At 37.5% G+C, this 26,333-nt stretch overlaps 2 protein-coding genes across 4 annotated transcripts; both read right to left on the bottom strand.

Moving 5' to 3' along the window:
- Positions 1-750: 750 nt before the first annotated feature.
- golph3a (golgi phosphoprotein 3a) lies at positions 751-9,597 on the bottom strand. Of its 2 annotated transcripts, XM_027162773.2 has the most exons (4): positions 9,069-9,582; positions 5,119-5,250; positions 4,519-4,633; positions 751-3,387 (listed from the first exon to the last, which is right to left on the bottom strand). In XM_027162773.2, the coding sequence occupies exons 1-4, from the start codon at positions 9,291-9,293 to the stop codon at positions 2,963-2,965; spliced, it is 897 nt and encodes a 298-aa protein (XP_027018574.1). In that variant the 5' UTR covers positions 9,294-9,582; the 3' UTR covers positions 751-2,962. The 2 variants fall into 2 exon arrangements, with proteins under 2 accessions (XP_027018574.1, XP_027018575.1); XM_027162774.2 differs by lacking the exon at positions 5,119-5,250 and having other exon boundaries at positions 9,069-9,597.
- A 2,756-nt stretch (positions 9,598-12,353) lies between these two features.
- mtmr12 (myotubularin related protein 12) lies at positions 12,354-25,894 on the bottom strand. 2 transcript variants are annotated; one of them, XM_027162770.2, is made up of 16 exons: positions 25,499-25,894; positions 24,355-24,412; positions 24,039-24,178; positions 21,874-21,946; positions 21,621-21,757; positions 21,455-21,542; positions 20,766-20,889; positions 20,501-20,576; positions 18,988-19,085; positions 18,665-18,789; positions 18,478-18,556; positions 18,295-18,365; positions 18,038-18,207; positions 15,863-16,039; positions 15,356-15,514; positions 12,354-14,977 (listed from the first exon to the last, which is right to left on the bottom strand). In XM_027162770.2, exons 1-16 carry the CDS (start codon positions 25,565-25,567, stop codon positions 14,384-14,386), a joined length of 2,238 nt encoding a protein of 745 aa, XP_027018571.1. In that variant the 5' UTR covers positions 25,568-25,894; the 3' UTR covers positions 12,354-14,383. The 2 variants fall into 2 exon arrangements, with proteins under 2 accessions (XP_027018571.1, XP_027018572.1); XM_027162771.2 differs by having other exon boundaries at positions 12,354-14,974; positions 25,499-25,878.
- Between the last annotated feature and the right edge of the window lie 439 nt (positions 25,895-26,333).

Genomic DNA, 26,333 nt, shown 5'->3' with positions numbered 1-26,333 from the left:
AGAGTTTATACCCCAGTTGTTGTTTTCTTCTTGATTCTGCTTGGCCAGGAGATGTTTATTTTCCATAACGGCAGTACAGTAAATTTATATATTAGCTTATTAATACGTATTGATTTAATTGTAACAATTTAATTGTACAAGCACTCGTATGGTGGACTCTCTACATGAACAGATTTAAGAAGCGTGTAATTGTTGTGGTTTTTGGGGGGAATCTCAGAGTAAACGCTTATAACAATATAACGGATGGACTTCAGAGACAGAGCTTTACTTTCTTAATGGTAAGAGACAAAAAAATCTGGTTAGAAAACAATGTTTAAATTTGTTATAAGTGAGAAATTGCATCAGACAAGATTAAAACATTATTAAATATAATATGGGACATGTCAAGTCAAATAATAATTAGAATCTTTGGCAACAGTGTTGTAATAGCATGAATATAACCTCATCGATAAGTGTTTATAACAGCAAGCCCAATCAAGTATTATTTCGGTATCTAATATATGCACAGGACAGGACATGCAACCTAGTGGAGAATTATTCATGTTTTTACAAAGATTTCTGAAAGGCAGATGAAACACTACATACCGACTGGTGTGCTAATAGAAAAAAATGGAGACAAAAGGGAAAGATGGGCTTTCATGGTGAGCTCATGAAGATGAAAGAAAGAAAGAAAAAAAACAACCACCACACAACAACAAAAAACAGCCCATGCACATACACATTCTCTCACAAAAATGAACGACAGATGAGTGTAATTGAGGCACTCCCAATACCTTCATTTATTTGGTAATAGGAAAAGTGTATACAATATAGGACCCTTCATCGTGGGCTCTAAAGTTACACATGATTTCAAATTTTCTTTGCCCAAAAAGTATTCGCTACATACAGGTACAGAAGTAGCTGCAAAAATAAGCATTAATCACGACGGATAACAAATGAAGCAGAAGCGAGCGTGTAAAATTATTGCTTCCTAAATGAGTAAAAAACATTAATTTGGGAGCAGAAAATAAAAAGGTAATGAAACATGAAGTTCGGCAGAAAAAGGGTTTCATCAAAGGCATCCTCAGTTAACATTAAATGCAAAGTAAAATGTTCACTAAGAGAAAATACAGTACAATGCGGTTACGAATACAGATGCTTACTGGATTACCTGCTAGCGGACACTACAGATTTAGCTGGAATGTGTTGTTAGGCTTCTGTGCAATCTGCCTCTATCATTAAACCAAAAGATACAAACACATTAGCATTAAATATAACAGTTACGAGGACTAAAGTAAAGCATAAACGTGAGTCTCAATCAAAATGTTTGAGTTTTTACTTTATTATTTGTCAATCAGTTTGTAAGAGAGGAATACATAAACATGAAAACTGGGGAAAAGTAGTAAACTTATATAGACCAACTTGGAACATTGATACTGGCATCAAATTTCTCCTTGCATACTCGATTTAAACCCCTCTTTCTGACCGTACAATAAAAACTAACGTTAATATAAAGTAGTTGTGAAGATTTTTTGTGGAAATCTTGGGCTCCTGTCTAAATAAAGACAGTGATCTGTTAAAAGTACTCTACAGAGGCTGGTAGATATCTGATAGCAAAATGAAACAAAGAATCCGTTCTTCACACAGTGTAAGCAAAGGACAGGAAAGAAAAGAAAATTGAAGCCTAAATACCTGACATTCCCCTTACACATAAAATTTAAGATTAGGGACAAATCTAGGATTTTAAAAGCGATTCGCTCAGTGTTCATGAATGTCATGTCGAGGAATAGCTACAGTACGTATCGTAACGTGGAGGTCACAAGTCCTGTAACCGAGATTAGGCACATAACAGTGGTGGCTTCACGTATTTAGAAGAAAACTGTAGAATAACGACGCTAAAGTGACAGAGCCAGAGAGAGGCAGTTAAAACAATAAAGGGTAAAGTGTGAGAGGTAGCGCTCAAAGTATTGGTGAAGTTCATGACGGTGAAAATTACAAACATTTTATGCTACTGCTCAACATAAATTTGGGAAGGTTGATCCCAGGGAACAACTTGGAAAGAATAGCAAGGGCTTTATGTAGTTAAATATTTTCTTCATTCTTTCCCCTGGGAGGATCCACACACAATCATCAAGCTTTGGATTTCCTCCGCATTTGACTGGTCAGATACACTGACGGATTATGATAGTTGGCGAAGCTGCACCGTCCATGAGCTGACTCCATTATCAAACTTAAAAAAAACTCCATTATCCCAAAAACAATACAAAAAAAGCCCCAACCTTACTTCGGGGCTATTACTACCATTGCACTGACGTAACAATACAGGTCTGGAGATAATCTGCTCCCCAACGGGAGTATTTGGTGCTTACTAATCTTGTGGTTTCACTGGAGCTCCACAACATTTGAACCAAGACCGCCAAGTCTGGCAGAGAATAGTAATCCGAAACCATTCGACTTTTTCCATATACATCACAGACTCAAACCCTCCAGTTCTTTTTAATGTCATTCATATTGAGTGTTTGCACTTCTATCCAAATCTCAAAAAAGAACAGTAACACAGCTCTAAAATGGGAAGAGACTCACTTTCTCATCTATAATTTTGAATTTGAATTAATCAGTAAGGGCAGAGTACTGAGAAATAAGGGGAGAAAAAAAGCCCACTTGTCCAATTATGCAAATCGTACAGATTGCTCCTGTGGGATCTTCAGACAGTCCAGAAAGAGGATACCCCTCATGCATTTAACTGGACAACATAAGAATGAAAGAAGGAGGGAAAAGGCAGGCATGCTTTCCTCTGGCCAGATCAAAGCTGTGTAGAGAACATAGAAGGGAAGCAAGTAATCGGCAAGGAAACGGGAGTATGGGGTGGCGTGTGTGACAGACAGCTCTGTAGAGAGTTATCGTTCATTTCAGATACAACCCTTTTAGCCTTTTTTTCAGGAACCAGTCAAATGTTTGTTTTTAGTGCTTTACAAGTGTATCCTCATTTGGTGAAGGCAGCCACGACGGCCCACAGTAGCTCGTTGGCGTTACTCTTCAGGCTCTCGCCCTCTGGCTCGAGGTCAAGCAGCTGTCGCACCCTCTTCATGGCCAGGTCGTACTGCTCGTCCAGCAGAGGTGCGAACGCGTTTTCCAGAACGTCGGACGAATGAGCCAGGAAGATGAGGGCCAACAGACGCTTGTCCATGCGCTGTGGGTCATTTACCCACTTGTCCAGCACGGCTTCTTGCACCTTCTTGATGAGACGCTGCTTGATGTTGCTGTTAGTGAGAGGGTGTGTCGTCATGTCGAACAGCAAGAAGTTCTGCTTCTCTGTGGTGAGCACGCCCTTCTCTACCAGGTTCTTGGCGAGGCGTTCACGCACGTTCCGCAGCTGGTAGTGGAGCTTCAGCGGGTTCCATGTTTCACCTTTGGGAGACAGCATCTCATTAGTAAGAAGTGATCATTTTTTTTAATAAAATAAAATAGGAATGAATGAATGAATGAATGAATGAATAAATGTTCTGCTAAGCCGCACCACATACTGCTACAATAAAATCTGAAAGTTTAGAACACTGACAGCAACATGACTATAATCAGTGAATGACTAAACATTACAGCTTTCTGGTTGATAAGTAAAGCTGCATGAACCGTTTTGCAGACTAGGGTTGGGTATCAAAAGAAATTTTCCGGTTCCGATTCCAGGTTCTGCCTTACGATTCTGATTCCATAATAAAAGAATAATAATAAAATAATGTGAAACATAATGCACAATACTTAAACAATTCCATTTGTGTTTATCACTCTTTAAATATTTTAAACAGAGCATTTCGATTCATATCGATTTAAATTTAAATAAATCCAACATCAAATTTCACATCCAGAATTACAACTTAGCAAAACAGTTAGCAATTTCTCTGAAGAAAAATTAACATGTCCGCTTTCTCTGGGAGAAGACGAGACCTTTCCTGGCTTAATGTATCTCCAGCTGTGGAGAAAACCCTCTCAGAGGAGGTAAATTTGCTTCATTGTTGTAGCTTTGGAAATGAATCCACATTTTAGACTTTTTTTTTTTTATAGACATGTTTAACACAAAGCGTACCTCAGCACAGCAGCACGAGTGACTGATTTCTGTGGTAAGCTGCGTTCATTTGGTTGCAGTGTAAACAATTAATATTCATGAGGTAAGTGATCGGAACCGCGTTTGGAACCAAAACTTCAATTCTGCGCGGTTCTGATTCCTGCTAAAAAACAGAACCGGTTCTGAATAAGAACCGGTTCTCGGTTCCCAACCCTATTGCAGACACGGACATACTTATTTCTTTTTCTCAAATTAACTAGTCCACTTAAAATATGCATAAAATGCCATATATATCAATGCAGTAAACTAAACAATTGTTATTTCATGGCTGAAGCTTCAACACTCCTCAAAAACAAACAGAAATACTCTTAGAAAAGCTGAACACTAAACTGTAAAATACATGAGGTACTAAACAAAAGAAATATTTTTAGTTTAAATGAGTAATCTGTAAGTAATGCATGGTAGGATTTAATCCCTACCACTAAGGAGCTCGATCCAGCTCTGGACGGTCTCCGGAGGCTGGGTCTCTTTAATGTGTTTCAGAGCTTCATCCAGGAGCACATCACCAGTCGGAGCATCAGATTTACAAATGACCTGTTAACGAAAGGTGACAGACTATATGCTATCCATTTCATCATCACATAGAGTTTCACTCAGGTTTCAGTGCACCGGATTACATTAACACGAGCAAAGTCAATAACAAACCAACTTACAATTATAAAGATCTAAACGACACAGCTCAGGTTTTGTAAAAAAGATCGAAATTCAAATGAGAAGGCTTTAGTGCCTTGCTCATACATCCCTAAGCAAAAGTGGAAGAGAAGGTATTAAAGAGCGCCCCCTTGTGACACACCACTATATCTCAACACTGTTTTCTCCTAAAAACCTCGAGAATTTATTTGATAAATTGGATTAAAAAAAGATGATCTCACTATTTCACATGGTAAACTGACACACCTTTCCTGTTTATGAAACTGTTTTGGATTAAGCCGTACCCATTAGACAGCTAACATAACTAAGCAAGAGAAGCCAAGATGACAGAAATCATTATGGAGCTGTATTTACTCCAAGGACCCCACCTTTCTGGCAAGAAGGCTTTTTCTCCTCATGCCACAGGCCTCCAGCTGCAGCCTTCCTCGTAAGGCGAGCTCAATGAGCATGCATCCACGCAGCCCTGAGGATATGCAGTCATTCCAAAATGAGGTGTAGCCCTGTGAGGTAAGACCAGGTTAAATCAACTGTGTTGGGAAATAAACAATTTATCTAGTGAAAACATCTAGTTAAAACACTAAACTATGTATGTTTCTCAAACATGACAGTTAGACAACTCCTTAACAGTGTCATGAACTGAGAGTCCATATAGATAAATATATATCAGATCAATATTCTTTCATTCATGTAATCAGGAGCATTAGAACTATTCATTTCATTGATAAAATGATGCACTTAACATATATGGCTTAAACTTTGTAGACACCTGAAAATAATATGCTTATAAAAGTGCTTATTGAACATCTTTTTCCAGATATCCCCCTCTTTACTGTCATAAAACACTACACACATCTGGGAAGGCTTTCCACTAAATTAAGCAGTGTGTCTGAGGGGATTTACCCATTCAGCCACAAGAGTATTAATGCGATCTGGCACTGATGTTGAATGAGAAAGACTGGACTGCAGTCTGTGTTCCAGTTCATCCCAAAGGTGTTCAGTGCTTTTGAGGTCAGAGCTCTTTGCAGGATACTTGAGTTCTGCTACTCCAATCTTGGCTGACGGTGTTTTTTTGTGCACAGGGGTATAATCATGCCAGAATATGTACAGGCCACTTAATTCTAGCATCACATGCTTAAAATCCTTTATTATAATTCCTTAATCGATATATTAATTTTATAATCTCTAAAAACATTGAATGTTTGATTTCTTATCCGTTTTTAGAACCGCAGCAAAAAAAAAATAAAATTGTTACAGTTTGACAGACATCTTAAAAATGTCTTTGTGCATCACATATTTTCCCAATTGATGTATGACTTATTGTTCTAGCATTAATGAAACAGAGGAGCATGCTATACGTGGTATGGTTTATGGCTCCCATTAACACTAAATTTCAAGTTCTAACACTAAACAGGGCTGTTTAATATTATGTTATATACTGAACAATTAAATGCTACCATACAGAATTAAATCTGATACAATCCCTATACACTTAGAGTACATCAGTACAAGAACTTGCCATGCTCTCAAATCACTTGCACCAACTGGAAAGACTTGTTCCAGGTCATTGAGCTGTTGGATGAAGTCATTATCTTTGTTTCCTTTGCATTCTACCCCTCCTTGCACTTTGCACAGCTATATTACAAACCATTTCATATTCTATTGTAAAAGATTTAGAATTATTTAGTTCATCTAAATTTAATCTGTGTATCTATCACATTTATCGTAATATTTGACATGGACCAAAATTAAGACTTATATAGTCATAAGGATAAAGCCTTTTCTAAAAAGAACTTCCAGTAAAAATGACTTTGTGACCTTGACAAAAACAAAGTTGTTGGCCAGCTTCTGATTATGAGCTGTAGCTGAAGCTGTACAATAGCTGAAGCTGAAGAATAGGAGTCTTTATTTTCAACATGTTTAACCTCAAGCAGCTCTGACTGTGTGTAGTAAGAAGCAGGGACAGTATTATAAATGTAGTCTAGTTAATAAACTATTAACAACTAGGACAACTTATTAAGGCATGGTGGTCACATGAGACACTTCTTATATCATTGTCAGTTATTTCAGTAGTAGTAATAATATTAATAATAATGATAATAATAATAATAATATAAAAAAGTGTAGTAGTCAGATTAAAATGACACTTCAAGTGTTGTACTACAACAATAGCTTTATGTACCAGATGTGGTTCAAACCAAGCATATCTTAAGCCAGTCAGCTGAATCATGTTTGTTCCTTTACATATACTTAGAAAATAAATATAATTTCTCGGTTTGTGCACATTTCAGGGCTGCATTAAGACAGAGTTCAGAAGGAAGGCCCTACTCTTTAAATACAAGTTCACAAGTGAATAAAAAGTTTGTTTTATTGGACCTGGAGCAAACGCTACTGTTCATTTACCAACCGTCTAACTCAGGAAAAAAGTATCATGACCAAAATGTATTGCACAGCACATAATTTACTACATTTATCGGTCTTTAAATCAAATTGCTATATAATAATGTGAATAAAGAGTGTACATTACGTGCCAGATATGTCTCGCCAGAGACAGCAGTACATGTATGCTTGTATACGAGTATATGACAGGATTAAGAGTTGACAAGAACAAAATTTGTGAGGTGAGAATAAGAAAAAGTTTTAGCACAAAGGCCATGCAATTAAATCATTCAAGCCAATCATTCTGATTTGTCACTTTATTGTGTCACACCTACTTTGTAAAAAGTAGAGAAAATCTCATCAGGCATGTTGCGCTGTTGCTGTGATGCTAAAATGTGGCTCTGTGCTGCACAAATTCAGACAACAAATGGTTACCTGTCACTCCTAGCTCTCAAATATACATTTAACAGCATACACAGAGTGAAATTTCGTCTGCCAGTTGATCTGGATTTCTTTAAATTAATGTGATACAGGTTACTATTCTATCAGTTTCAGAGTTGAACAGGACATGAACACTAACCCTTATACACGATACTACTTTAACAACCATCACTGAATAAACATAACTTCCAAGAGGCTTGTTCAAGAGGCCCGAAAGGTTTCTGTGTTCAGATCTAATAAAAGTGAGAGCATACAAGTAGTGATAGATTCAAATAAATTCTTACCCTGATTGATACCAGTCTGAAAACTTTATGAGATCTGTTGATTTAATTGTGCAATTACATTATTGTTTTAATCCCTCAAGCCTGGACAAAACGCCTGGTTTACATTACACAAGAGAGACAATTTGTGCGCATCGACCCTTCAGAAACGAGCGTGTTTAAATCTCTACAAAGTGAACGATGCAAACTTCTGAAATTAAAATGAAAATAAATGACACCCATATTTGTAGATGTCAGAGATATTTAAAAGTCCAAGGTGTTTAAATTACTAAAATTTAAAAAAAAAAAAAACTCCTGAAAAACGCAGCCTTAAAGTCAATACTTTCATACAAACTCAATATTTACTCTGCAGCCGAACAGAAGTGTTTGTCTATTTTACAATCATACTTTCTACATAAAGCGTGAAGTGTGTGTGTTTTACTTTTAATTCAAGTACAAATTAAAGAATATCAAACATATAAATTGTACGATATTAAAGTTATTATAATAACGATTGAATCATTAATTTGGATGACTTATGTCCATGAAATAAATAGAATATGTGCAAAATGTGCAGAAATATTAACAGCCCTTGGTTTAGACTTATATACAATCAGATATATAATGTAATGTAAAATAATAATATAAAAATGTTACATAATATAATGTAATTACATTTTATTATATTAATGTTATATTACATTATATAAGAACATAATATAATGTAATATAATAAAATATAAAATAATATAATGTAATATTATATTATATAACGTAATATAATATAATATGATATATAACACAATCCAAGCGACATTTGCACGGATGTAAAAACTAAATGTTTTAGTGAAGAGTGGTAACAACTGACTGCTAATACAAGTTGATTAAGCTAATTTCTGCTAGCTGGCTAGTTTTTCAGCAAACAATCCCGATAAAAGTTTTCCGTTACACCTTATATACAATAATGACTAATAAATCTGCCGTTGTTGACGTTAACAACCTCACAGATAACAATTGTTGCGTTCAGGAGTCAAACTGACGTCCGTTTCCTCCGAACATTAGCTAGCTAATAAGCGACGGCTAGCTAGTTAGCTGTGTGTCAATATCAAACGTTAGCATTTATGCTATTTATTTAAATAGTAACGGATTATTATTATTATTAGCTGGTTAGCATGTTGTCGTTAGCTCAGTGTGTAAAAGTTAGCCTTGTTTATTATTAAACCCGAGCTCAGTAAACTAACCTCGCGGTCTTTCAAGCCCAGAAGCAGCACTTCCTCCATGAGGGTCAGACGAGTTTCTTTGGAATCGCCGGTGTCGTCGTCTTCCTGCTCGTCTCGGCGGTGCTCATCGTCGTCGTCGCGCGAGCTCTTGTCTTTGTCGGCGGCGGCGGCGGCTGTGGCGGCGCTGCGCGAGGCCTCGGTGCGTCTCTGCACGAGGCCCGAACTCCGCTGAGTCAACGAACTCATAGCGTTAGCCTCACACAGGAAAGAAGAAAAACACGCACACGCACACACACGCCAGCTTCTCAGACAAACTCCTGTCTGAGGTTGGAGTCTTTTGGTTTAAATCTGATACATAAAAGGTCACCGAGCCCTTATTAACATCCGAAAGATGTTCGGTTTGGATAAAGAACACGGTGTAATTCGTTACCGAGTTAGCTTCAGGTCGCACTTTCCCGTCGCCTCAGTCACAGCTGCTAACATGGCGGCCGTCGCTGACGTCAGCAGTGGATGTGGCACTGAGCCTCAGGTAACTCCTGAGAGCACAGGTTTACTTTCCCACCATAAACAAAAATCTGTTAGATTTTATTTCATTCGCGCATTTGTTTAACAGCTCATAAACAAACAGATACGAACTGAATAAAGCGGTTATAGCAGATTCATAATGACATAATGGGAAAAGACTTTATTTGGTCATTTGACATTTTATATACTGTATATTACTTATGTACATTTTTTATACTCCTCATTCTCTACACATTGTGCCTTATATACATCTGCAATATTTTATTTGTGTGTGTGTGTGTATATATATATATATATATACACACCTTACTGTACATTTTGCCCAATATTTCACATTCATATATATACTTGTATATATGCTTGTTGTTCCTTTACAACAGTGTCTGCACATTTGAACCATTTACTTGTACTTTTCAACAGAGATCCACACATCTCTGCAATTTATATGTATTCACCATACGTTTACATTATTTATTTATTTATATATATATATAACATTTGCAGTAATGTGTGCAAATGTAAACATAGTATGTAATATATATTATATAATTTCAGCCGTTTTTGCACATACTGTACAATATCTCAGCCATTTTGCCCATACTATACAATATTTCAGTCATCTGCTGTTTTTTGCACAATTACAAATATTATCCCAAGGACCTGCTGCTAAGAAACTGTGTTCATTATAATGTTACTGCACGAAATATTGTTTGAACATTTAGTATTCACATACAGTATATACACTGGTCGGTCGGCGCTGTTTCTGTTAGTCTTTATTGTATTGCATTTTTTGTACTTTTTGTATTGTCTTGTGACTTTTTGTCTACACTGTCTTTTGTCCTGCACTGTCTTGTCTGTCTTGCCCTGCACTATTTGCAGCAGGTCGCACAGTTGTACTTTATGAGGATACTTACTACTGCTTACATGTCCTTTGACCTGTCTTTGTTTTATGTAGCACCACGATCCTGGAGAAACGTTGTCTCATTTCACTGTGTACTGCAACAGCTATAAATGGTTGAAATTACAATAAAAGCTACTTGACTTGACATATATACCTCTATATATTACATACTATGTTTACATATATACCTCTATATATTACATACTATGTTTACATATATACCTATATATACACACACACATATATATATACACACACACACACATATATATATACACACACACACACACATATATATATATATATATATATATATATATATATATATATATATATATATATATATATATATATATATATATATATATATATACACACACACATATATATATATTACATGCTGTACACATATACCTAAATGTACTTGTCTATTTGCACAGTTGCTACTCTGTGCTTCTGGTAGATGCAATAACAAAGTTCTTTCTTTCTATCCGTCTGTCTTTCTATCTATCCGTCTGTCTGTCTATCTATCTACTCAGATATGTTTCTAAATCAGAAGCGTTTTCTAGTCTAGCTTTTGAAAGACCGTTTTACACCAAAATGGCATTTAAAGTCTAATTTCAACCTTCATTCCAAAGTTTAACTAATCTCCTTCACTCCCTCACTCACCTTCAGTAGCTGCTTTATCCTGGTCAGGTTCATGGTAAAGCTGAACCCTGTCCCGGAAATGCTGGATGTGAGCCAGGAACACAGACTGGATGAGACACCATCCTCAGACAAACAGGGGAATTTAGATCCACCAATCCTTATTCCAGCATGTTTCAAGAGGTGGGAAGAAACCTGAGACCCCATATGTACATGGGGAGAACATTCAAAACAGCATACAGACAGTAACCTGAGCTCAGGATTAAACTGAAAGCCCACAAAATTGCCTACAGCACCACTGTCACCTAATTTACCTTTAAAAAAAACAAAAAAACAAAAAAAAAAATTACTGCTGAAATTATAACAGAATAAGCAGAATTATAAGCAGAATTATAACTTCACAATGAGTTCTCATTCTGATTAACAGCATCATCCGCATCAGTCTCTGTCTCGTCTTAATAAACGGTTCACAGAGCAAGCTAAAATTTTCATCTGCTCAATAATAATAGTCCAGAGTCTTTCATATTGTATAATCATTAATATTAATTTGTACCTAGATTTGCTGTCAACCATTTATTTTGATGAAATCTCCCCTTTAATGTAATTAATTCTTAATTCAGTCTTAATTCACTCAAAATTTTCTTCATAGGAATTCATCTGTAATAATCATCTTTTTGTAAGCTCTTAATATACTAAAATACTGTAAACTCTTATTTCATAGCTTTTTTCCAGAATACGTGATTATATTAAATGCATCATGAAGTAAGCTTTCACTAGCTGGCAGCGTGCATAAAACTGTCTCTGACTGGTCTTCTCTCATCTGTTAATTACTTTTTCTGTTAAAGTTTGTAAGTTTATTGACATTTATTCCAAATTCTTTTAGGTGAAGACTGTGAGACTTTTCTAGTGTTTTGTCTGTTTATGGTGGTTAAATTAATCAGTTTAAAATGCATTTAGCCATTTTCCCCACTGTTTATGAGCTGATTGCCTCATGAGTATATCGTGTATTAAACAAAATTGCTATATAATTCACCAAAAATAAAGATGCATCCTTTACTAACCTTAATGTCATGATATTATTTCAAATCAAAGTACTGAAGTTCAAATACTAAACCAGTGGTAGATAAATTCCTCACTCTGCTTGTAAATTATCTGGCTTTGTATATACAGTACCTTGATATTATACATGCCTTTAAATGACCTACACCAGGAATAACCTCCACTCACAATATTAATAATGTGCATAATAAAGTGTATTGGATGAATATTTATGTAAAGACCGAAGACATATACAGGGATCTGAACTTTCAGTACAGACTTCACATGTTCAGATACAGAGTAAACAAACAGCTCAAAATGATTAGCTTTATGTAACAGTGTTTGAGCACAAACAGGCAGTAGTGCAATGCAGTTCAAAAAAATAGCACAAAACAAAACAGGATCTTTAAAAAAAGCACTTGATTCTAATTAATAAATCATTTTAAAAGGCAGCAGAAATAATATACATGAGGCACCTAATATACACTAGGCATGTATGTGATAGCATACATACATAATATCCATATATCAATAACAAAAGGCCTTATGTATACACACACACACACACACACACACACACACACACACACACACACACACACACACACACACACACACACACACACACAAATGCTTATAGGGAATTTTTAATATTATGCTTTATATAATTTAAGTCCACAATTTTTATGTTCTTTTCTTTGAGGCTTTCCTGGTTTTGGCTCCCTGTGTTTAATAGTCTGTAAACCAGCAGATGGCACCAAAACAGACACGTGTGGGTTTTCTTTTCTGTTTTTTAAATCTTAGGACATTTCATGGTGGCCATAAAGAAAAAAAACACAGCTTAACTAAAGCATTTTAATAAAAGTAAATAAGGCTTTTTTTGGGCATATTTGCAAGATTTGAGGATTTAATTTTTTACTTATTTGGATTTTATCTGTGTGTAAAACCGCAGGCAGTAGTTAAGGCACTAACTGAGGTATGCACCATAAGACTGAGTAAAATTATATGCATTATATACATACATCTAATAATACATATAATAAAATATTCTCTTTTTCGCTCAGATTGATTAATTGTCTAGATCGCATTCAGCTCGATTAAGTTCCTCTGAATTTCCCTGTATTATTAGACAAACAAATCAGGTCAAAATAAATTTTAACTAAAATGTTCACTATTCACCAAATGTTTTTCCCATTGGACATTTACAGACCATTTGATAAAATAAAACACACTGCATTCCTGATATACAACTTGCATATATGCTTCTTTAAAAGCGTAGTTCTTATGGCTCAAACAGGAGTTTTGATACAGTAGGGTTCACCTACAATACAAACAAGACTTTATCCCTGATTTATCACTCAGACCAATTTGAGTTCATTCATCACACAAAGATCTGCTTTTAAACCAAACTTCAGACCTTTTTTGTTCTAATAGCATAGCTACTACTTAAAAGTGTGACCATGCCTATTTACTGTACGGGTTTATTCATGTTCCACTTCTCTGCTAGATTAATAGACATCCAAACAATAAAAATAACATTACATTATATTTAATTTAATTATATATATATATATATTTCAGTAACACAGATTTTCTTTATATTCATGCGTGGGTAACAAAGCACATTAATGCAACAGAGGAGTTGCCTTTAGTGACACTGACAAATAGCATAAACCATAATACACACGCTAGCCTTTCCTCAGTTTTACAGGAAGATGTTTCTTTTATATTTGGTTAAAATTCCTTCAAGTCATTAGTATGAAACAACTGAGTAAATGAAATAAATAGGCAAATTAAATTTGACATTCTAATCCATATATAAAAGAGTGCCTTATACGAACATATCTCTAATTATTTCCACAATTTGAAGCCAATCAAAGTTCACATTGGAATCTTATAATATGTAAGTTTCCACAAAATTGGAAGATCTTGTAGGATCTAAACTTTTTTTCTGAACTGAATTTTTGAAGCCCTTTTGTCAAAGTCTGCATTTACTACCGAATTAAACAATGTGACAGCTTTTTACCTTTTTAGTTTCTTATCTCTTGCCTTCATGACAGCTTAGTATTTTTTCAACCAGCTTCATGATTCATTTTACAAGGTGTGTCAAAACATTTGACTGGGTCTGTGTACATGCATGCATACACACACACAGACACACCTTGAATCTAAATGTAAAGTCACTCCATTGAAGTGACCTATGTCAATCTAAACAGGTCTCCTGCTGCTAAACAAAGCTTATGACTTCACTGCTTTCGTCATCTTGGCTCGCTAGCTTATCGCTTACCATCAGACTATGCAGAAGGCTTATGGGAATGGCTGGCTTGGAGGACCAGCTCCGACCAGCAGCAAAGGGGAAAGAGGACGATAGACGCATAGAGGGCTGTGTCAACGCTATTGGCTTTGGCTGCACGCGGTGGCTTTCAGACCGTGAAACGAAACAGGCCCTGTGCTCTAGCTCACTCCGGAGTTCCTGCACTTGAGCCAGGAGCTCCGTAAGCTTGCTTGTGACAGCCACAGAGCCACCACCCACAATCTGGCTGTCAGGGATCCAGCGGAGGCACCGCTGCATCCACAGACGCATAGCTGGTCCAGACAGACATGGCAGCAGCAGGCCATGTGGATCTGCTGGACGACGCTGCCAAGCATCACAGAACTCACTAGAGGTCCCTGCCACCGTGCTCTCAGGTGACGCCATCCAGCGGCTGAGGCGCTTTACACGAAGCAGCTTCTTCAGGCTGTCTGCTTCATCTTTGAAGAAACCCTTCTTGGGAGGGGTTTTAAATGCAGAGCTTGGCAAGGACATCTGCCGTTGGTGCTGCTGAGCAAAATTTTAAAATCATGTTGTATATCAAAAAGGCTTGTGTTTAATATCACAGGATCATTAACATGAAATAATATCTAGGGATGGAAAAGTGCAGAAAAATTGTACTCTAGATATAATAAATAAATATTCATTCAAAATCTTGTTTTTAAAATTTGTTAAAACTTTTTTTTTCATTTGCCTAGCATCAAATCATATCCAAACACACCATCTTAGTTCATCTCAATTAGTACAAATGTTTTACGAACATTTTTAGTTTTTGTCATTGTAGTGGTGGCTGGTTGTTGTTTGTTAATTGGAAGGTACATAAACAGATATATTAAAATATGTACAGATGGCTAAAAATCACAGAAACAAATGCACAGCACTGTTCACCTTTCCCCGAGGAACTTTGCGTAATACTTTCTCTGGCTTAAGCTTCTCGCTATACAAAGGGTTAAGGAAGAACTGCTGGGCCTTCCAGTCAAACTGCACCGACCAGTCCCACACTGCAGGGAAGGTCAATGGGCCTCTTTGTGAGTACTGCGACTCAGCCTGCCAACAAAATCAAGCAGCATTAGTGAGGAGGAGATGTGTCTGTTAGAGCGTAATATACAGTACGTGCAAACACCCACAAACAAACAATATTAAAAAAAGAGAAGTGTTTGCCTGGTGAAATAGCACTACGAATGCAGCATTATAGTGCATTGTTACAAGTAATAAGTATCATGAGTAATTGATTCTTTGCTCAGCTCACAGAGCGTCTAAAATATGTCAGGTTTCTCGTATGCTGCATCACAGAGGAATGCAAAACAACCGCTTTATAAGCAAGGATAGCCTAGAAAAATGCCACGCTATTCAAATTTCAACACTGACGATACACCTTACATACTCGTTCTATACCTTCATTGTGCTTTCTCTCTGATGGGCAGAGTTAAAGAGAAAAGTGCTGAAGACTGGCACATAGATGCTGTCGGACAGAACGGTCAAGTATGTCTCGGAAAACTGGAAGGCTGCGCTGTGTTGTTGGACCAGCTGCCACACACACTCCAGGAAGAGCAGGAAGACTGGGGATTGACTCTGTGGGGAAAAAAATTAGACGTGAAGTATTCTCGTGTCTCTTCAGTGGCTTCCGGTCCATTATAGGATTCATTTTAAAGTGCTTGTTTTTAAATCTCTTAATGGTTTCAGCGCCAAGTTACATATCAGATCTGATTAATCTGTACGCTCCGTAGTTCTGCTGACCATTTTCTTTTAGCTGTTCCAAGAGTGAAACTGAAGAGCAGGGGGAACCGAGCCTTTGCTGGTGCGGCCCCAAAGCTCTGGAACAATTTGCCTCTCTATATTACACAGGTTCAAACACTTGAGGCCTTTAAATGTGGCCTAAAACCTTATTTTTACAGTCTGGCGTACGATGCCATGTGAGAGCTGCTTTCTTTTATTGTTTTATTGTGTCTTAAGTATTTTTCTTTTATTTGTGTGTTTGTATAATAAAACGTGTGTACGTTCTGTATGTACAGCACTTTGACAAACACTTGTTGTTTAAAAAAGTGCTTTATAAAAAAAACTTGATGACGTGAAAGCGACCTTAAATACCTCACATTTAACAAGGAAGGAAATTTTAGATTTTTGAAAAAAAAAAAAAAGGCACAGTACGCTAAAAATAATGTTCAGACACGGTGATGATTATTTCTGTCATTCGGTCATAGAAAAGGAATGAATACAATAGAATACTTTAATTAATTGAGGTCGAAGATGATCACACTGACTGAACTACAAAGATAATATATTTGAAATGACAGCATGTAAAATCGAATAAAACCTCACAGACTCTTTCACAGGGACAAATTATTGTAGCCAATTCACCTACTGGTATGTTTTTTTTGTTTTTTTTTAGAAAGAGGGAGGAAATGATAGAAAACTGGAGATAAAACCTACATGGTAGCAGGTGTTGAGAGCCTCTAAACATCACTATGGATGATCACATAATGCCGTGCAAAGGTTTTCACCCTGCTTAAACTTTTGTACATTTTGTAATGTGTGAAGCTGGAACTGAAACTGGTTTAGAGAATTACATCTCATGAATCTACTCAAAATAGACAATGTTTAAGTGGGATTAGGGCGTTGTCTGTTTGTCCAGGTATGATTTCTTATCAACTCTGGGGCCTTCCAGAAACAGTATTTATACCATCACGTGCCAATTTAATCGCACATTAAGTGACTTTGACGGCATCTGGTTTCACTAGGAAGAATTGAGTGCTTTTACACTTTTACATTTCAGGTGACAGCTTATGTAATACCAACTTTTAACTAATCGTACATGTACACAAGATGCTGTTAAACATTTGCAAACAAGACAAAATAATGTAAACTAAACATGTGGTTATGGCCTCCTCTGTGACACTTCACATGCAATTCTAACATAAAAAAACAGTGTTTAAATAGATTGTAATAAATGTATGAATTTATCTAAAATATGTTCTTTGCCTTAAACCAATCTTCTACATTATTATACAATAAAGATGTGACACAAGCTTATTATGGCACATGGCTGGTGTCCATAGTCACGGAGACAGTTTAATTAATGCTGGCCTTAATTAACAGTGGACTAAAGCATCTCTTGTTACTCGGTTTTCTTTTCATTCATTCATTCATTCATTTTCTACCGCTTTATCCGAACTACTCGGGTCACGGGGAGCCTGTGCCTATCCCAGGCGTCATCGGGCATCGAGGCAGGATACACCCTGGATGGAGTGCCAACCCATCGCAGGGCACACACACACACACACACACACACTCTCATTCACTCACACATTCACACACTACGGACAATTTTCCAGAGATGCCAATCAACCTACCATGCATGTCTTTGGACCGGGGGAGGAAACCGGAGTACCCGGAGGAAACCCCCGAGGCACGGGGAGAACATGCAAACTCCGCACACACAAGGCGGAGGCGGGAATCGAACCCCGACCCTGGAGGTGTGAGGCGAACGTGCTACCCACTAAGCCACCGTGCCCCCCCTTACTCGGTTTTCTTATTAAATATATTTAATTGTACTTAGCAAGACTGAACTACCTCCTTGTCCTTTTGGTGAAGGTGATTACATCGATCGAGGAAAGCATGGCAGCCAGCCACCCACTCTTTCTGCACCAGGCCCTGAAATCCTGTCAGTGTCCTGTAGTGAGGATCCAGCATGATCTGGACCAGGCTAGAAATAACGCAGCACAGATCTGTACCTTCCTCCTCTGGAGTACAAAAAGTAGTTTTAACATCTGTCCATCATATCAACATCGGTATTAGGATCGACAATAAAATGTCCTTATAGCACCTACCCATTATTAGGACATTGGTATTTTCCTTTTCAAGGCACTCTACAACTTCCACTGCTTTATGGAGACACTGTCTGCAAATAAAACCGATCGGATTTCTCCAATTAGCATTTCAGCCACACACACACACACACACACTCACACACACACTCACACTGGTTTGCTTTAAGGCAAAATAACAAATACCTTATAATGTCTAGCCAGCCTGAGCTTTCAAGAGAGGAGAACCACTTGACATCTGATTCCCAGAAATCAGTTGAATTATCTGTAAAAGGACACAGATTAAAGTATGAGATTTACACCCAGATCAGCTACCAACATTTACGTGTTTGTTTCAGGACCAGGATGTGGCTTTTACGAATTAAAGACTCACCAATGAGAAAATATTGCTTGAACTTGGTGTAAGACTGCTGAATGTCCTGAATGGTGGGGAGTGTTTCTGAAAGATCCTCCGTTTTAACCGAATAAAGGTGGTTTTGAGCCACAGCCTGAAGCATTCTACAACAACGTGAACAAAAAGAAGAAAAGAAAAAAAAATATATATATATTTTTGGTTTGTGAGGGGTTTTATATCCGTTTGAACTGTAGTTAAACATCTACTGATGATCTGTGACCTTCTAAACTGAAATATAATAAATAAATACATTAATTGAACATGCATTGTAATAGAAACTAAGTGAAAACAGTGATATGTACCTCTCCATGTAGGCCTGTACCACCCCATCTTCCTGACTTGTGGGCACAGAGGAGGATTTAAATAAAGCACAGCCGCTATGGTGGGACCAGCACCAAATCTTAAAAATAAGACATATCAGAAAAACAGATCAGAAAATAAATAAATGAATAAATAAAAAAAATATGAATGACAATTACATACAAAAAAGTACAAGAATTGCACTGGTTAAAAATGTTACACGCATATACACTATACGGCGCTATACTTTACTGTAATAATGACCATAATAACTTAAACTATAAGTACTATAATAAGTACAGGACAGTAGTGAGAGCAGCTCTGCTGTATGGGTTAGAGACTGTAGCAGTGAGGAAAAGACATGAGGCAGAGATGGAGGTAGCAGAGATGACGATGAGGTTCTCTTTAGGAGTGACGAGGATGGACAGGATTAGGAACGAGCACATCAGAGGGACAGCTCAGGTTGGCTGTTTTTGTGGACAAGGACAGAGAGACTAGATCGAGATGGTTTGGACATGTACAGAGGGGGGAGATGGTTATATTGGTAGAAGGATGTTAGAGATGGAGCTGCCAGGTAAGGGGTCAGGAGGAAGGCCAGAGAGGAGATATATAGATGTGTTAAATGAGGACATGAAGTTAACTGGTGCGAGAATAGAGGATGCAGAGGGTAGAGTTGGGTGGAAACAGATAATTCGCTGTGGCGACCAACAGGAAAAGCTGAAAGTAGAAGAAGACGATAAACACTATAATAATCTACACTCTTCTTTGCTAAATTTTGGATTGTGGGTGTAGGGAACTGTTCGTTAGTGAGGTCCGGCCCTGATGTCAGGTGAGAAGGCCTGGTCATTAACTTCATAAAACCATGTCTTCACGGACCATGCTTTGTGCACAGGGGCATTGTCGTGCTGGAACAGATTAGTTTCTGACCTCTTAGTTCTTACAAAGGAAATTCTTGCTACAGCATACAGTACAAAGACATCCTATACAACTGTGCTTCTAACTTTGGGTTTCAACATACAAACCTCTAGATACCGGAAAACTCTTACTTAACACAAAGGTTATAGTCATTAGTTACACACCATTTGTCAATTAATCATCTATTTGAAGCGATTGTTTCGTTTTAACACATTTTTTTACTAAAGCCACAAACACTGAACAGATGAGACACAAATTCAGTGAGACTTTAGCAGAGAACAAACGTATACTCTTTTCTCTCTCCAAAAGACAAAAACAGACTCATCAGTTCACTAATCAAACCAGAGATAGAGGGGAAAACTCCGAAACCGCTTCCTTTTTTAAATGAGCTTTCTTTAGAATAATAATTGACATAAATACATATGATTGGCTACAACAAACCTAAAAAAAAAAAAAAAGTCGCTCGACTGTTGTCATGCACTTATGGGTTCTGCTGTGGTATATTTTATGCGTCTGGCTTAATCTACTACTCGCTGGGTCTGAATCTAGACCACATTAGACAAACCACACTGATATATATATAAAAACAAACAGCCTTACTGGTAACCCGTTTCCTGGGAATTTATCTAAATCCTCATCAGTGACTGCCGCTGGGATGATGAAGTACTTTGGTAATCTATGAAGAAATGTGAACATAATGTGAACTGAACTAATAACACATAAGTCATGAATCATTACTGATATTCAGCCAAATTAAGCACATCCTAATGAAGGTCGGTGGTCATGAAACCATCCAGTGTACAACTGTGCTAACGTCAAACGGTGACAGTTTTTAAAGGAATTTCATCACAAAGTCTTTACTTACTTTGTGGAAAGTTCAAAGTTCTCGTTTTTAGTGACTGTTCTACAGTTTCCTTTGGTCCTTTTCATTTCTTGCACCCAGTCATCTGGTGAATCGAACATAACAGTCTTCGGTGCTCTTTGTAATTCTGAAAAGCCAAAATCAGAAAGGACACATCAAGTCACGTGTATATGTCAAGACTAGATGCTTTAGTCAGTGAGTAATTTAGCTACAATTTTAAAGAACTCAAGTATTTCACCTTCCTCTAGTTCTTGAAGTTCTATTTTAGCACTGTTAGCAAAGGCGTGAAAATCAGACAGCTGTCCTGCCAGTTGCTAAGAAGCTATATGACAGTACTTGAGATTAGATCACGGTCGTCAGATGTGACAGCTGCATTAAAGCATCGAGGATTTGGAGCTCCTTATTTCAGTAAAATTGTAAAACGCGCGCGGGGGAAAAAAAAATCTAAATACGCAAAAAGACGAGCAGTGGCGACGATTTCATTTTGGTATAAATCTAACATTTTGTTTTGATTTTAAATGTTTGCTATTTTACTTAAAAACAATTACTAGTAAAGGCAGAAAGTAGATGACTAAGCAATGTATGGATATAAAATGATTAAAATGTATCGCACGTTTGCGTATCATTTCATAGAAATATATAATGAACACCGTTTCACATGAATTGAAAGCACTTGAGATGAAATTCGATACCTGGACGTTTTGCATGAGCATAAGAAAAAGCAAAGACACATTTCAGAGACTTTGGCTCCAGGCAGAGTTGAACGATACCCCGAAAGATCTAGTGAAAAGAAGAAAAAAAAAAAGTAACTTAGGCTGAATTTATGTGAAATCTTTAGTGAATGAGAGATCTTATTACCTTTTTGGCATCCTCTTCTTTGGTATAGTTTAAGCAGAACTGGAAGACACGCAGGTCTTTACAGTGTATGATAATTTTTGATGGATATTTATTTACCGGACTGCCTCCAGTTATCATCTTTTTCTTCTCATCATAAACTGTGGAACAGATGAGGAGTACATTGTTCGGTATTAAGAATTAAATGGAATAAAAATACTAATGGACTATATGTGATGTGTGAGCTTCTGAGATAATAAGGAAAGAAAAGATCTACCTCCATAGACATGGTCCATACACATCAGAGGAATATCATTTTCTCCATAGAGCTTATTCCTGAAGTGTTGGGTCTGCAAGACAAGAGGCACAATAGTATTTACACCCAAGATTTACTTTGTATAAGTTCATAGTTAAGTTTAAACTTCTTTTAATTCCACGTTGGTCTACTGGTTGGCAGATTCCTACACTACCCATGATGCTGCTTTACTAACTGGCACCAGTGGGATTTTGCTGTTGCTTCGGTTCTTCCTAAAGCGACTGATGCAGCAGCGCTTTAGTCTTTAAGTCGGTCCACCTCTCTGACCTCCTGTTCTGTACACTCTCTTTAATCAGATCAGCTTCCAAAGCATCCGTCACACTCGTCATCTCTGCATGACTGTGTTGGAATACACTCTCATATGGCTGCTTTGTATTTTGGTGCTAGTTCTACACTGACTCTCTCACTATGATGACATCATTCCTTACTGGAAACTAGTGCTATTTTATTGTTAAGGAGTTAAAGGCAAAGCCGAGCTGTTGTCATTTTCAGATCTGGGATATTTTTCTCTTATTAAACATCATTTTAACAGTGCAAGCAAACCTCCGACAGTAACAATAACAATACAGCAGCAACCCGAACCAACAACAAACAAACCACCAAACTAGCAACATATGCTAGTCAGCATGTCACTAATATTTCACTATAAACATTGAATGTGTTTGAGTTTGGAGTTTTCCTAGAACATGAGAAATAAGCTGCCTTTTTACCCCCAAGACATATGGATGCAGGAAACAAATCCACAGATACACAATGGGTTAATGCCTCTGACTAGAACAAATACAAGATATACTGAAACAACAGTACAGTGTTTTCTCTCAGTCTGTCATCAAACTGGGTAGACATATCCTGCTGCTTGGCTGAGTAGACGGTTTATTTTCACAGCGCACTGTTGTATTTGAATGCAAACCACCATATGACTCTTTTAGTACTGAACTTCCTACTTTTGCATCAAGTATCAGATCACACTAAACTTCACCCGTGGTCACGTGACCAAGTTTACACCTAGTAGAAATGCCTGTTGGTTTGACACATGTCTTAAACAGATATCAGTCTCTAAATAGTGACCTGGATGAAGCCTTGGTGATATTTCGATGTAGACGTGTTCATGTTTGGACGGTGTCTGTATTTCCATCCAGAGTTACTATCATAATGAATCTCAAAAAAACAAACAAACAAAAAAAAAAAAACTCAAGTTCCCAAAATGGCACTTGAAGTAAAAGTAGTCACCTGACATAGTTCCTCTTTGGCACTCACTTTGTGTACGAAACAGACTTGGTTAGATAAACATAAAAAGTGCACGGCAATATTTATTTAAATCACATGATAGAAAGATCACCTGAATATCACTATATCTATAATAATACAATATGAGCTCCATAGTCCATGAATGGTTAATCCAGCTTTATACAGTATACAATTTTACTACTTGGTTACACCTTAAAATTTAGTTGTGTGGAGTTCAAGACTCTGAATGTGCGGAGATATAAACCTTATTAGATCTGAAAAACCAGAAGGACTGCACATGATGTCAACAAAAAATCAATCAATCAATCTTAACAAATCAAAAGATAAAGTTTCCAGGTTAGTTAGCTTTATAAACTAACATCAGCTAGCTAATCTAAACTACCACTGGTCCTCTTCTCAATGTGTTTGTGCAAAGGAAAGGAGCTTTTGGTTTCTTTGTCCGGTCCACAGCTGTATGAGGTTTTGTTGGTTATTTAAGTGATAGAACACTGTGTGAACACCAGTGCTGCCATCGACACAAACACCAACATCAACACCAGCAGAAAAAACAGCAACCCAACCATGAACAATAGCAAGACCGACATCACAACCATCAACAACAACAGCACAGACAGCACCACCATGTCAAATAGTATATTAATCAGATCTTAAGATATTCAACACACGATGAAGAGTAAGTGGGATGTTGTAGCATAGTGGTTAAGGTGTTGGGCTACCAATCGGAAGGTTGTGAGTTCGATTCCTATGTCCACCATCTGAGCCCCTGAGCAAGGTCCTTATCCCTCAATTGCTCAGTTGCATAAAAATGAGATAATATGTAAGTCGCTCTGGATAAGGGCATCTCCTAAATGATGTAAATGTAAGTCCTTTATCCTTACCGCCTCCTCCAGCGGTGTCTCGTCACTGACAAAAGACACACGGAAATTAGTGCAGAGGAGCGTGCCGAAGATTCCCCGCTGTGAGAGGTCATCCTGTGTGTGTTTGAGAACGGGACTCGCACTGCAGAACACGACTTCCCCTGAGAATCAAGACATTGAGATACATGAGACATTCCAATTGTCAGTAAATATCGTTAATATTGAGACACCAAAAACGTTCCTGCGCAATACTACAGGAGGCACTAGTCTGCATTCAGATAGAAAAGGTTCTGATAAATGTTACGGATAAGTTGTAGGCAAAGAAATGTGTGTTTACCTGGTAGCAAGTCAGGATGCCTCTCTTTCTTCTGTGGTTCTTTCTCAGATTTGATTTCCTGTGCAAGGAGTCGAATCAATTACGTTCTAACAAATTAAAACAGCACTTAGTGGCCAACAGAGGCCTAATGTCTACTGTATCACTGTCATATCCTTTAACTAATCTGTTCTTGTCTAGATTGGAGGATTTCTCCAAGGGAAATGGCTGACCTCTCAGCTGCTATGCATTTGTTATACAAAATACATCTTAGAAATAACATAAAAATAACCAAATAAAATGTATTTCATATCTACGAGATATTAAGCATACTATATTTACCATAACCTAAGATGTACTGGAGGAACAGCACATCAACGGGACTTTTTTCCCCTCTTACAGACTTGAGGAAATGACAAGAAAATGTATATAATATATATATTAGGGTCCTGCACACTCAGCTACTTTTGATTCAGCACCGCTTCTCAACATTCAGATATGATGAAGGAAAAAGATTTTCGCTGCTTCAGCACTGTCTACTCACAGGACACACACACACGAAACACAAGCACTGCACTCATACAAACTCACTCTCTCTAACACACAAACACACATTACACTCACAAACTCTCTCTCTCACTCACACACACATTATACACTCTCTCTCTCTCTCACACATACACACACTCTATACTCTCACTCTCGCTCTCACACACACACACACACACACACACACACACACACACACACACACACACTATACTCTCTCCCTCTCTCTCACACACACACACACACACACTATGCTCGCTCTCTCTCACACCCACACACACACACAACTCTTTCTTCTCTCTCTCTCTCTCTCTCTCTCTCTCTCCCTCTACCTAAAATCAAATTCAGCAAATATCACAGTTAAAACCTAAAACTCGATTACTTTTTTATTAGTAGTAAATCAATTCATTCCAATTATTATCTTTGAAGTGGATACAATGACATGTAAATGCCATGTAAACGACATGTACACCTCCATGTCGTGTTATTGTGTGTGTGTGACACCGCTCCCAGTGTCGTGCTCAATACAAACTTGTTCTTTAACGACATTATCAACTTATTCCTGTGTGTCGTTACACAAACACAACAACAACAACAACAACAACAACACAACTCGTACCTCGGGCGTCACATACGACACAAATGACGGCTTGGCGCTTTTCGCTGCTCCGCTTCCCAAACTCAACATTTCTTCGTTTCCCGAATCAGCCAGGTGACAAACCGGGAGCGCTCGAGCTCCACTTCCCTCGAGCTGCGCGAGTTTCCGCGCGTGAACGCGAAGCCGTGCGAACGTAAACCACGCCCGTGCACTGCTTCTCCTACTGTCCGTCGTGCGTCAACTAAAGTTTGCGAATCTCATTGGCTGCTGTGGCGGTCAATCGAATCTCGACGGAGACGCGCAAGAAGCACGCACACGAACGAACGAGCGCGCGCGCGCGCACACGCGCTTGTGCAAAACTCGCCTATTTTTCTTATACTTATTCATTTCTACACAAACTATATACTTGTATCGCATAAAAACACCGCGATTTACTGTCGAACGCGTCCATTTTTGGTTGAGATTAACGTGCTTTTCCTAATGCATTCAATAGTTCTATTTCTATAATTCTAATTTACTATAGAATTAAAATAGAATTATTAGAATTTTATTAATAATTATTTTCCACATAACGGGATATGTGCAAATATTGTTACAATCTACTGCATTAGTGTATATTAATATTATTAGGTTTGGACCCTGATGTTTATGTTCTGACTGCACTTTTTACTTAATAATCAATTAAATCTAATCCATTAATTTTATCCATTTATGTTTTTTTTCCCTTTTCTTCTCTTGAGATTAGCACCTGAAGATAAACAGTATGTGATGCTCCTGACACACTGGTCACCGTGTAAATAACAACAGAATAGAAAATATAGAAAAACAGAAAATAATCCTATAATAATTTACTATA

This window comes from Tachysurus fulvidraco, chromosome 9 (genome assembly GCF_022655615.1).
Source record: "Tachysurus fulvidraco isolate hzauxx_2018 chromosome 9, HZAU_PFXX_2.0, whole genome shotgun sequence".
NCBI lineage: Eukaryota > Metazoa > Chordata > Actinopteri > Siluriformes > Bagridae > Tachysurus > Tachysurus fulvidraco.
The sequence above is the reverse complement of the archived record's forward strand: the minus strand, read 5'-3'. Positions and strand labels throughout refer to the sequence as shown.

Coding starts and splice junctions, on each gene's coding strand:
- golph3a (XM_027162773.2), bottom strand. CDS start 9,293: ATGAGTTCGTTGACTCAGCGGAGTTCGGGCCTCGTGCAGAGACGCACC. Junction 5,251..9,068: donor TGGGCTTGAAAGACCGCGAG/GTTAGTTTACTG, acceptor CTTACCTCACAG/GGCTACACCTCATTTTGGAA. Junction 4,634..5,118: donor AAAGCCTTCTTGCCAGAAAG/GTGGGGTCCTTG, acceptor TTTCGTTAACAG/GTCATTTGTAAATCTGATGC.
- mtmr12 (XM_027162770.2), bottom strand. CDS start 25,567: ATGTTGAGTTTGGGAAGCGGAGCAGCGAAAAGCGCCAAGCCGTCATTT. Junction 18,790..18,987: donor GTACAGGCCTACATGGAGAG/GTACATATCACT, acceptor ACGTTGTTGTAG/AATGCTTCAGGCTGTGGCTC. Junction 15,515..15,862: donor AGAGAGAAAGCACAATGAAG/GTATAGAACGAG, acceptor TTTTGTTGGCAG/GCTGAGTCGCAGTACTCACA.